Genomic DNA, 13,585 nt, shown 5'->3' on the forward strand with positions numbered 1-13,585 from the left:
GGTGAAGCTATGAAGAGGCCTAACTATTCCAGAAAGTTATTTGGAACAATAATAAGAAAGTGACTAAAATATCCACATCTTTGACCAAGAGATGCTGCTATTAAACATATATCCCCAAAGAAGATATGGCAGAAAGAAATGTCTCATGTGCACCAAATTATTATAATAGCACTTTTTTTCTAATAGCAAAGAACTAATGACAAAGTCAATGTCCACTGAATGTGGAGTGGCTAAACAAATTATGGTTCATGAATGAAAAGATGATATATTGGCTAAAATGATGAATTTGGAGTAAGAAAGATGAAATTCAAATCCTGATTTGAACCTCTTCTAGCTATAAGATCCTTAGCAAATCATTTAAACTGTCTTAGACTCAGTTTTCTCATATGGAAATTGGGGGTAATAATGACATTATTGTGAGACTCAAATAAAATTATATACAAAAATACACACATATTAATATAGTTGCATATATATTTGAAAACCTCAAACTGCACTCTAGAAAATGAAAAATGCAGAGGCATAAGAAGACATATAAATCTGTACAAAGTGAAGCAGAAACAGGAAAACAATGTGTAAAAGAATTACAATACTATACATGGAAAGATATCAACAAACTGAGCCCTGTCTATAGAAGTCATATTTAGATCTTTAAAAATCTTCCTGGAATTATTAGGCCAACAGAATAATGAACCAGAGTTTAAGAAAAGTCAGTTTTAGTGATGAGGCTCCCCCAAAACTGAACCCAGTCTGTGCTCAGAAGCGGCCCTTCGTGGGAAAGGACACCACCATCCCTAGGTTGTGTGTCATCTATCTCCATTTAAGATTACTTTCCATCTGCTTTTATTTTCTCAACATGTTTGTCTACATCTGGGATGTCCCCCTCAGGTGACTCATGCCCCAAATGAGCAGAGAGTGGGTCTGGACAAATCCCTCCAAGCAGGATCAACCAGGACAGCACTAGATCCTCCCATCCCTTGTGTAATGATGATGACCTTGTGGTACCTCCCCCCCCATCCCCCTGGAAGGTGAAGTTAAAGGCAGAGCCCTCAAACAAATGCTTGCCCTCCTGAGTGTGGGAAAGCCCTGAGATAGCAGGCTCACTACTCTTTCCCTCCACAGCCTCTGCCAAAGCCAAGCTTGTGTCTGTATTTTCAAAATTGTTGACAGATCTCAATTTGTGAAGATTATCCAACATTCTAGTAGATTCGGTTGATCTTTTCATAGGTTTTCATTGTTCATATTCCCTTTCTTGCCACTATCTCCTATCTCGTTTTTCTATGAGCCTTTCGCCACTATCTCATTAGAATTGAGGGGAAAAAAGACCTTTATCTTGCTTGTGACATAGTAGCCAATTTGCTTAAGATACTGGAATGGAGAATACAAAATGACAATGAAAAGAGAGTAGCATGAAATAATTATAGCTTGGATTTCTCATGCCAATTGAGTTGATGCCATTGTAAATATTGTCTAGTGCATGACTGACAAATCACATGTGTATCTAATCTGCTCCAGAAGCTGGAAAGATAGACCAGATTGTGTTGCATTAGCAGAATAAATACCCAGGAAGACAAACCGAGCAGCTCTGGTAAGTGGGAGATTGACTTGGCGTTACTGAAGGCTGGAATGCAAAGAGTTCTTTCTTTACCAAGAAGGCAAACCTACTTCTTCAAGGTCTAGCCTCTCTTTCTGAGACCTTGAGAGTTTACTTCTTGTTGTTTAATTGTTTTTCAGTCATGTCTGGCTCTTCATGACCCCATTTAGGGTTTCCTTGGCAAAGATACTGGAATTGATAACTATTTCTCTTTCCAGCTCATTTTACAGAGTACGTCACTTGCCCAGCATTACCCAGCTAGTGTCTGAGGCTAGATTTGAACACAGGAAGAGGAATCTTACTAACTCCAGGCCCAGCCCTCTATCCACTACTACATCTATTTGTCCTCAAAGATTTATAGAATTTGTATATGACTTTCAGAAAGATTCAGAGGAATTCCTTAATAATATTCCAATACAAATTCTATTTAAAAATGAACGAACATTGTTATCAAATTTTAAAAATGGTTTGGAAGAAGAGGTCTGGTTTTTAGGAGTAATCCAGCCATGTTGCAAGATTGTTCAAAAAGCTTCTGGGGCATTGGACAAATATTGTCCTAATGTCTGAAGTATTCTCCAGAACAAACTTTAATTACTACATCCTGGGCCATTGCAATCATCTTGACTTTTGATCTACTGTGGATTTCGATGGCTCTGGAAAAAAGTAAGGCTGACATCTTTACATAACTTTGTCTCATTTAAATCCAATTCATTCACAAGTCAAGACATCACCCCATGATATCATTGGTCCTTTTCAAGAACAAAGGATGAATAACAACAACAAAAGTTCTGGGGTTGTCTCTGTATTGCCCCTAAGAGAAATTACAAATGTTGTGGGCTGGTTGGAGCAGTTAAGTTGGATCACTACTTTGTGAAATTATGAAATAGGGGCAGGTGCACTTTGCTTTTGGGTCCTCACTGGGAAAGACCACAATCAGCAAGGAAATGGAGTGACAATCAAACTTTAATTAAAACAAAAGGTATTGGGGACAAAAAGCCCCCAAAGGCAGAAACAAGCATTGAAAGAGTTAGAAATGGCATCATGGGAACAAGGATGAGATGGTGAAGAAAGGTAAGTAGCATGGGGAAAAAGATGAGCAGAATTGGGGCAAAGGGTATCACTCTTGCAACCATGGATTAGAATTGGGAGTAGTAGACATCAAACCCCAGTGCAGAGAGAGGAGGAATCAAGAAGCAGGTGTTTAAGGTCTTTTTATAGGGTTTTTTTTTGAGGGAAACAGAGCAGCTCCTATCATGCCACCTAGGGATTAGCTCATTAACATATCCAAATCATCTCAAAGTTGGAAGGTAAAACTTCAAAGACATCATTCTGAAGTAACCAGCATCTATTTGATGTTCTGTTGGTCTGGAGCTGTGAAGGTCTGGATTTGGTCTGAAATTTACCTAGCATAGAACCAGAAACCTTGAGAAGCAGCATGACAAGCAAGATGGTTCTCCCTGATTTCACACATAGTGACCAGAATGCGAATTTTGGTTAATATATAATGCAATTTGTAAATTATGCACCTTTGATTTGGGGAACAGTTTGTATGTGACTTCCAGGTTCCTCTTTGCAATTTTCCTTTCTGCTGTTGTCCCTTCTACATGTCCTTTTATACTCTTACTGACCAGAACGGGGAAAGGGGATGGTCAATGAGACCAGACCAAGATACACTGTTAACAGCAGGCTCCAACCTAACTTTTTAAGGTTTATTGCTTCTCTTCATCCACTCTTCATTCTGGTTAAAGTGACCCATTTGATGTCTGCATCTCTAACCTTTACATCTCCTGTGCTTGGAGTTAAATTTCCTTTCTTCTGATCTCCACCTTTTGAAACCCATAATTTGCATCAAGACCCAGTCCCAGAGCTAATTCTTGATTCTGCTTTTAGATGTCACTCTCAACATAAATATACAGATGATAGATAGATAAATAGATAGATGACAGATAGATATGTATATATACACATGCACAGTATGTATATATCCATTTTTAGATGTATGTATATATATGTACATATATAATATTATTGTTTGATCTTCGTTCTCAAAAAGGATCATGACCTCTAGAAGGTGATGCCATTAAAGGCAGGTGAGTTAGATTTGAGTGGGGGAGGGCTGTGCTAGGTCTCCTGCCTTAGTTTCCCCTCCAGCGCCATCTGGATCCAGTGGCCAGATGGCACTGGATGCAGTGGGAGATCTTGGTCTTTTTAAACTAAGGTATTTAAACAGGCCTCCGTCTGACTGAAGTAATGCCCATTTAGTGATTAAGGCTAGGTAGAAATTGAAGCCTCTTTCACCATATATGTATGTATGTGTGTGTGTGTGTGTGTGTGTGTGTGTATTATACACATATACACCTTGGTATATGTGTGTATATATACATATAGCACATAATATAGTATATGTATGCATATATACATATCACACCTACAAATATGTGCATATGCATTAATATATGTAAATGTGTAAATGTATGTACATACATATATACATATACATAAATTGTCCCAGAAGACTTATAGTTTTAAATTTTAATAGCTGTCTGAATACCTCGAATAATGTGTATATGTTTGTGTATGTATTTATTAATGTACATCTTATTCTCCCCAGAATAACAGAAGTTCCTTGATGGCAGAAATTGGGTCTTCAGTATCCAGCACAGTAACCATGATAGAGCAGGTCATTAATAAATACCTATTGAATCAGATATACCTTCCAAAGATAAAATTACTTCTAAATTAAATAGAAATTCAGATAACAACTTACACAAATAAGGTAGATTAATGACAGTATCAGCCTAAAGAGAAAATTCCAAGGCTATGCCAGCAGATCCTTCTTGACGATGGCCTTTAGAAATTTATCAATGACTTGGTTAGAATATATTAGGGACAAACCAATAATCTAGAAATTTAGAGGCTTGTGTTATAGTTAGCTGCATTAGCTAGCATCTCTGCTACCAATTTTAGACATTATTTAACCTCAAAAGTTTCAATTTCTGAATTTTTAAAATTATTTATCTAAGATTTTTCAAACTTTAATAGTCTATGCATAGATAAAGATATGGGAGTTGTTTTTTAATTCATTGTTGACACAAAAGTTGATGGCATAGATACCAAATTATGCCAAGATCAAGTTTGGAAATTATTTCAAGAAAATGGGCTGAACTCAAAACATGTACCCAGAAAAGAGAGTCCCCAGCTCAACATTGCAACCCAATTGTCTGCTCTGCCTCTTGTTTCTCTCTGAGCAATTTTAAGAACAGATGACCATTCCAGAACAGGCAAAAGGTATGACAGCTAAGGCTGAGCACTGATCAGGAATGGAGACTGAATTTCCCTCTTGGATCCTGAAAATACCCTCCAGCATGAAGATTTCCATATTGGCTAGTGAGAGTCATCTAGCCTACAGAAACCTGAAGCACATTTTGAAACTGCTCAGAGATAGAAGCTGAGTCTTTGTGCTAGCACTGATTTTCTTCAGAGGCAGACCTTATCATCACTTTGATTTCTGAGGCTGTGGGTTTCCTGGAACTGCTATCTTCCTTCTTACTATCTTTCCCATTTTAAAGGGAATCTGCTTGTATCCATTTTTCCAGGAGGTGAAGATTGCAATCCACCTTTTTCACCTTGTGTACCTCTTTTTTATGTTCTACTCCATCATGGGAGAACTCTTCAGTGTACTGGTGTTGTCTTTTATTTGTATTTCTTGACATTATGTGAATACTAATGGACAAGAATTTTTCTACATGGTTATTCCTCATCTTATTTGCTAGTCACATCTCTCTCTGACATTATCCCTTATATCGCTTCTCTTGCTTGTTTTCCTTGGTAATATGTAGTAACCTATTTTCACTAACTGTATGCCTCTCCATTTCCTTTTTAGAAAAAAATTAAAATTTCGTTGATCTTTAAAAACTTCAATTGCTCAAAAAAGGGGTGAAATAGGCTTGTCTTGGAGACAATTGCCATTTCCTATCTCATTGACTAGCAACACTTGGATAATCATACTTCACTATTGCATGAATTTTCTCCTTCCTTTTCTGGTCATGATGCTTTCCAATTTTTTTGCACAAAAATTATTGAGAATGTACCACACCCTACCCATCATACATATTTCCACTGACTACTGAGACATCTGTAATTTTGATTTATCTAAGATTTGTAGCCTGATAAAAATACTGTGAGGATGTTAAAAAAAAAAAAAAGATGAGATTTTGAATCCATAATTAGCTTGCAATTTTTGAAAATGAAATCCTGGTCAATCTCTTCCTTAAAGCTTCTGAACATTTATAATGCCCAAGATAAACATACTTTATGTAATGTATTATAACCTAACTTTTTTTTCCTTTTCCCAGTGCCAATATGTAAAATACAAAGTAATATATGATGAGGGTAAATCTTAAAGGGAAATATTTTTCCATGAAGAAATGAAAAATAAGTGTATTCTAGGCATATAATATTGCCTGAAGAATTCATGGATGTAAGAAATGGCATGATTATTATGGTCAGCTAGTAGCTCAACTTACCGAGAACAAAATATGAGCAAGTTTTCTTTTTTGTGTTTCTGCCTGTTGAGTGACAGCTTTATGCACACAAGATGCAAGTTGGTCTATTTACTAAGAGAGTTGGAAAAAATGGGAAAAAATGTTTCAAATAAAACATGACAACCTAAATAGGGCAGGTGAGAATCACAAAGTATATCAGGAACATTGAGAAAAAGAATTATGACAGAAAAAAAAGGACAATGAGGACTCAAAGAACTTATCTCTTTAGAATTCTCATAGATTGTGGCAGCCCTTTTTGTAGTGGCAAGAAACTGGAAACTGAGTGGATTTCCATCAGTTGAAGAATGGCTGAATAAATTATGGTATATGAATACTATTGTTCTACAAGAAACAATCAGCAGAATGATTTCAGAGAGGCCTGGAGAGACTTATATGAATTGATGCTAAATGGAGTAGAACCATGAGAACATTACACACAGCAACATTGTTGTTGTCAGCTATGACAGATGTGGCTCTTTGCAACATTGAGGTGATTCAGGCTACTTCCAGTGGTCTTGTGATGAAGAGTCATCTATATCTATACACACAAAGGCAACTGTGGGAACTGACTGTGGATCACAACATAGTATTTTCACTCTTTTTGTTCCTGTTTGCTTGCATTTTATTTTCTTTCTCATTTTATCCCTTTTTGATCTTTCTTGTGCAGCATATTTGTGGAAATATAGAATTGCACATGGTTAACATTAGATTACTTGCCACCTAGGGGATGGAGGGAAAGAAGGGAAAAATGTGGAACAATAGATTTTGCAAGGAGGAATGTTTAAAATTATGCATATGTTTTGAAAATAAAAAGCTTTAATAAAAGAATAAAAATAAACTTTCCAATTAAAAAAATTCTCAGAAAGTTTAAGAGTTGAAGCCTATAAAGAAGAAGTAGCTTCTTCCATTCCAAAGAAGAATGAGTATCCACATGCAGGGAACTCTCTAATAAAACAGGAAGAGATTTATGGTTGGTGACTGAAGGGTGCTATAGTAATTATATATGGAGCTGCCATGTGTAGGGAGATGCATTGTGTTCACCAGTGTGTATGAAGGATGAAATGGAAGGTCTCAAATTGATCACTATCCACTGCTAGTGGAAACCCATGTGTGGGTTTCTCTAACCTAGAAAGAGCTACTAAGGATTTTTAGGTAATAAAACTGAAGACCATACTTAGCATTCTCATTGCTGTCAGTTGAAAGCAGTGGTTTCAGTTTTTGAGAAGTGGCTAATAATGCAGAATTCGAAAACATTTGGACCACAGCTCAAAATAAAAGTTCCTGGATAGGGATGGAATGTTTAGTGAGAAAATTGAGGTCATGTGTAGTGATTCTCCTATTTTCTCATTTCAAAACCCTTTGGTATTTTCTCCCATACTGTTCTGAGAAATGAAGTGACCATCTGTTATCAAATAGTCTTTTATTATAACAATTTCCTTTGTGGTTCTTAACCAGCTGAACATTCCACACAGTACCACCATTGATGTCATCAGTGACATCATGAAGATATCTACCATTGCATCCCATAGACCAAGTTGTCCTATGAGATTGTAATGATTCCACACAAATATCTTTCTAGGGACAAATGCCTGTTCTATTGTGCAATGCCAATCTCATTAAGGCCATTACTTTTTTACTTTTCTCAAGGAAGTTCTGTCAGTGTTTTGATGATCAAGGCTGATGCATAAGGCACAATCTCAATATGGACCTGTCTGTTCCCAATGCAGTTTGTGATCCTTATTTCTCTCTAGTTACCATTTGTCTTATGGTAATTGATCAAAAATATTTTTAGGAGACAAGGTCAGGGGACCAATTTTGGATGCCAGAGTACATATGGCACCAACTTCACCAGGGCAACTTAGTAACACAATCTACTTTAGAATTGAATTTGGGCAGTGTGGTGATGATAAAAGTGGGGGCATAGTCTGAATATGGCAGGATGGTTGTCAACCAATTTTGGTTAAGTTCACCATCCATAAGTTGGAAATCAAGGGAAAAACATCTAGAGAAGTCATCATATCCTTGAGGTAGAGACCAACTACACAATATGCACTGTATATTAAATACCTTCATAGATGTGAATCCAAGCAGAAGCAATGCTATTGTGGAAATATACCACAGACCAAACTGGTAGGATGAACTGCAAAAGTAACTCACAAATCCGGCTCAAAAGTAGACTGTAGAAATTATGAGGAATTTCAATTAGGCATTTCTTGGAGCATTCCTATTACTGAATAACAAAGGATCAGGAAAAATGTGTGGGTCTGAAAGGCAATTTTATTTTGTCAAAATGGCATAAGCAATGATGGGAAATGCCCTAGATATTTTTTCATAACCCCAACCTACCTTTTCCAATTTTTATTAGTCATTTTAGTTGTGTCCAATTGGAGTCATTGGGAATGATTTGCCATTTGCAATTTTACAGGTGAGGAAACTAAGGCAAACAGAGTTGGGATTTGCCCTGGCTCACCCAGCAAGCAGATCTGAATTCAAGAAAACATCTTCTGGCACGCTATCCACTGTATTATCTAACTGCTCTAAATTTTATTGTGTTATTTTTCTTGCAGGCTACAGTTCAAATCATCTAGTTTTCTTGCTGTTCTTCATTTATAATGTTCCATCTCTAATGTCCATTCTTTGGCACTGGTCATCTCACATGATAGGAATGCAATCACCTCTAATCTTTTACAATTTTATTTTCTGAAAAACTCCACTGAAGTGACAGCTTCTACATTGTTTTGCTGATTCTCCAGCAACTAGCACATCTTCTATATTCATATTTACTGAAATCATTTTTTTATTTTTTATTTTATTTCTTCCAATAGAGGAAAAACAAGGAGTTTTGTCATTTTATTTGCAGCACATAGCACAGAGTCAGTGCTTTATAAGTGCTTCTGATTGATAGGGCTTCTGTTTTTCATTCCCAGGGAAATCAATCAATTGGGTAGGAGAGCTTGCATAACACTTCTGGACTATTCTGCCTCACAGGACTGCTTAATGTATTGTTTCTTTTCTTATTAATGATTTAACTATGTCCTGACAGGGTAGATTTAAACCAGATCCTACCTACCAAGCAAACGTGGTGTGGTCAAATATAAAAATTTTTAATTAGAATAGCACCATAATTTTAGAACAGAGATGAACAAAATTAACCATTTGGGAACCTGCATGTTTTAATAACAAATGTGTTAATGAATTCACAATCAATAAGATATGTATAAGCTGCTGACCCAGGTATAGTACTGGGTCTGGTAACAATCTTTCCATATTCTGAAACCTGATTTCCTTTGTTATACTGAGCATGCATTTGCTGTATTAGGATTAGGTTAGGGATACGATCTATTACCATGGATAAATTTTATAGGAACTTTAAGAATGGTCAAGCCATAGCACACAAATCATGTCTCTACCTCTCCCTATTAAGCATACATGACATGATTGCATATAAAGAAAGATTTAGAAATTAATAACTGAAGTGGGATGGGATAATGAAAACACCACTTTATATATGACATAATTGTTTTTAAAAAGTCAAAAGTGACAATGAAATTAATAACTATAGCCAGTCACCATTCATTATGTGCTTAAGCCAATCAAATGAACACATATGCGTACATATCCCTTAATTATTTAGCCAGGAAATGTCTAGATGTGTATCGGCTCAAAACAATAAGTATGCTGGTCAAGGGCATTAATAAATTTTGATTACAAGTAAGTGATTTAGTAGTGTTGAAAGTCAGAATTATTCAAGATTTACTGAGGCTTTGGATTCTAATTGTAACATGCATATAGAATAAAACAAATGTATTTCTAAACTTTGATCACAGCAACTTTTGAAACCATCTGTTAATTTATGAAAGGTATGAAATCTGCATTGGTGGAAGGAGTTATCATACACTGATGTGTTTTTCAAGCTTTTTCATGTTCAAGGACCTCTAAAATGGGAGTCAAACATAGTAATAAATGATGGGAAAATATAGACCACATTCACCACAATTAGAATTTCAATAATGCTAGACTATAAAACAAATTCTTTAATTTTTCAAGTGTTTTGAGAAACAAATTTGTATACTTAACCCAGCCTTGAAGATGAACACAAAATTGACCAGCCTGCAATGTTGCCCACAATTATTTGAGTACCAACTCTGTGCATAGCACTATACTAGGTGCCATAAAAGTTTTTTCAGTGTGAAGATGTGACTATCCTTTCAAGGACTTTACTAAATAATAAAATAAATAAAATCAACATGGTTTCTACTGGCCTGACAGAAATAATTACTGGTCCCAGGCACATGGCCATCTACAAAGCTGATTTAAGCCCATTTCAAGCAATAATTACCTTAGCTCCTGTCTCTGAAAAAAAATAAAAATAAAAATGGAAAGACACCTTTCAATAGAAAAATTTGCCACACAGAAATTCAGGATGAAAAATTTTCATGCAAAGGTTTCTCCTGTGCCTCTCTGAAAGCATAAAAATATTTAAAAGCAATTTAGCTCAAGTTTTTCTATCTACCTATCTTCAATTTTACTTTCCCAAGTACAAGTAAGGTAAACAAGAAAACATTACTTTTAAATTACTCCTTTTTTTCAGAACAGAAATATTTCCTCTTGAAGAAGCGTTGCCAAAATTATTGATGGAAACACAATTTAAAATTATGTTGAATCGTTTACTATTATTTTGATGAAGTCAAAATAAAAACAATTAATATGAAAATAGCTATTCCAAACATCTGAGTTTAAATGTTTTTTAAAAGCATGGGTTTTAGGTGTTTTTTTTTTTCTTTTTTTAAAGAATGCTCATCCATCCTACACCTCAAGTCCACTGTAGTTTTATTTTTATAAAAAAATTTGGGAAAAATTCTCTCAGTTCAACTTAGTAAAAAGTGATATCTAGAAAATACTCAACATTATCAAGTTGTCTGTTTAAAAAAAAAAAAAAACCTTCAGGTTACTAAAGCATTCTAAGGCACAGTGTTTTAGAAGAAGTATCTTCTTCCATTGGCGTTGCTTATATATGTAGTGTTTATAACTGAGTCCAAAGTGAATCACTGGTGCTCCATTGTGGGATTTGTGCCAGGAGATTCAAACATAGGCTCCAAGAGCTGCATGAAATTCAGTGAGACACTGCACAAGCTGCTGGAATTTAGGTCTTTCCTCAGGGTCTAGAGCCCAGCAACAGGCCATCACAGCAAACCTGCGAGGAGGGAGAGAGGTACAAAATAAAGAAAAAAAAAAAAACTATCAGGAAAATGACAATGTAAAATAGCAATGAATCTTGGTCTTAAAAATGCAAACAACAGATTAATTTTTAAAAATATAGTAGAGAATAGCTGACTTAAATTTAGGTACTATCTCTAAGTTAACTGATTTCTCTTAAATGTTTTCTTTTCTTCTTTTTGATCATTTCACTACTAATTACAAAATCAGTTTTACTAATTTCAAATAACTAGTAGAGCAGGAAATTCAAACAACAGATAAAATGAAATGTTTAGAATATCAATGGCTAAATATATACTGAAATGATTTTTTAAAAAAAACTCATGATTATTTTAAAAAGATACACTTTAGTGATACCTTCTTTTATTATACTGCTGTTATTTAAATTCTGCATTCTAGATTGAACCCTCCACCTTTGTGACATAGAAAAACTAATCAAGCAAAAATATTCAACACATATGACATTCTTTCAAAGTTGTTTCTTAACTTTCTACTGTGAGAGAGAAGATATTTTATTATCTGTTCTCTGGATTCTTAATTATCCAATTAATCAGAGTTTAAATTCTTTGTAATAATCTTTCAATTTATATCATGTTATATTTTCTTTTAGTTCTGTTATGTTCAGCTATATTAGATTTATAGTCCTGAATGTCATCTAGGCTAATCCATAATAAAAAATGAAGAAATCAAGTCTTGGGTCACAAGTATAAGAGCTAGGATTTAACTCCAAGACCAGACTCTAAGAATGCTAAGAAAAAAAAACAAAAATAAAAAACAAACCCAGAACTGGGCTAAAAGAAATTACTAGAAATATTGAAATGATATGGCATTTCTTTCTTCAGCTCTTTTTACAGATGAGGAAACTGAGGCAAACAAAGTCACATAACTGGTGTCTGAAGCCAAATTTGAACTTAGGTCTTATTGACACCATGCCTGGCACTTTATCCAGGCATACTATCTAACTGACCCATTTAAATGTGAAGACATTTTTAAAAGAGTGAGCTGAGATCACAAATTCATATTGGTTAGATATTTTATAAAATAACAATGTCACAGCCATTATGTTTCCAATTTATGGTTTCATTTTCCTCACAAAATTAAAAAATGTTAATGATGGAACAACTCATGCTCTTAAACCTTTATATTATTCAGTCAATCAAATATTTACTAACCCCAACAGTGAGCCAGGTACTAGGCTGGAGTTACAAATGCAAAGAGTGAAATAATCCCTATTCTCAAGGAGTTTATATGCTATAGTATGGTTCACATGACTGGGACACAGTCAGTTCAGATGTTAAACAAGTATTTTTTTAAAATCCATTAAGTATAAAATAAATTTAGTATGTATATATCTGTCTATATTTGTATATGTAATTTCTTTTAATTGAAACCTTTTTAAGAATGCCTTTCAAATAATATATAGCAATTACTATAAATAAAATAATACATATTTATTCAGTTAGATGTTTAATCTGTGTAAAATAAGAAATAAAAACACTTATTCTATCTTGTAACTTAGTAATCTGAAAAGTGTCATGATCTTTTAAAACTTCCAAGTCACTATGGAAATTTCCTCACTAAAGAAAGTTCTGATTTAAATTTTCTATTTCATAATAAATATATATTTGTCAATGAAATAAGCCTGAATTTTTATTTCAACATGCTAAAACTTACAGTTCATCAGGGCAGTTGATAGGTTGGGCTATTCGGTAACCATCTTTTAGATAAGCAGCCATCTCAAAGGGGTCAATATCCACATATGGGGTCTGGCCCAGAGTCATTAGTTCCCACAGTGTTACTCCAAATGCCCACTAAAGAGAAAATAAACAAAAAAAGGACATTGTTTCATTTTTTAGTGACATCTGTCAAGATTTTACTAATATGATAATTTGTTAAAATCAATTTTAACTTAGATATAATATACATCATTCATTATTTTTCAAACCAACTTCTTTTTCTTCTGAATAAGTTTTATTCATTCATTTTTATGAGTCCCTTCCTATCTTTCAAGACTCAGTAACAAAGAAAAATGGTTAAACAAATCAAAGTAACGATGTCTGACAGTATATGCAATATTCTGCACCCACAGTTGATTTTGGCTTCTTCTCTACCTCCCTTTTCATATTGAAAGGAGAGAGGTACTTCATCTTCTCTTTCCTGAGGCCAAAACTGCTCATTGGTTTTTAGTGTTCAACTACATTATTGTGATCATTATGTATATTGTCCTACT

The 13,585-nt window shown here is 34.7% G+C and overlaps 1 protein-coding gene across 1 annotated transcript in view; it reads right to left on the minus strand.

Annotated features, from left to right (window-relative positions):
• Positions 1-8,395: 8,395 nt before the first annotated feature.
• RYK (receptor like tyrosine kinase) overlaps positions 8,396-13,585 on the minus strand; it is a 118,690-nt gene continuing 113,500 nt past the window's right edge. The window contains exons 14-15 of the mRNA XM_051985579.1: positions 13,030-13,166; positions 8,396-11,332 (exon numbers count right to left, since the gene is read on the minus strand). Of these exons, the coding sequence (XP_051841539.1) occupies positions 11,221-11,332; positions 13,030-13,166 (249 nt within the window). The 3' untranslated portion in view covers positions 8,396-11,220. The remainder of the gene's footprint in view (positions 11,333-13,029; positions 13,167-13,585) is intronic.

The sequence above is a fragment of the Antechinus flavipes genome, chromosome 3, assembly GCF_016432865.1.
Source record: "Antechinus flavipes isolate AdamAnt ecotype Samford, QLD, Australia chromosome 3, AdamAnt_v2, whole genome shotgun sequence".
In the NCBI taxonomy this organism is placed as follows: Eukaryota; Metazoa; Chordata; class Mammalia; order Dasyuromorphia; family Dasyuridae; genus Antechinus; species Antechinus flavipes.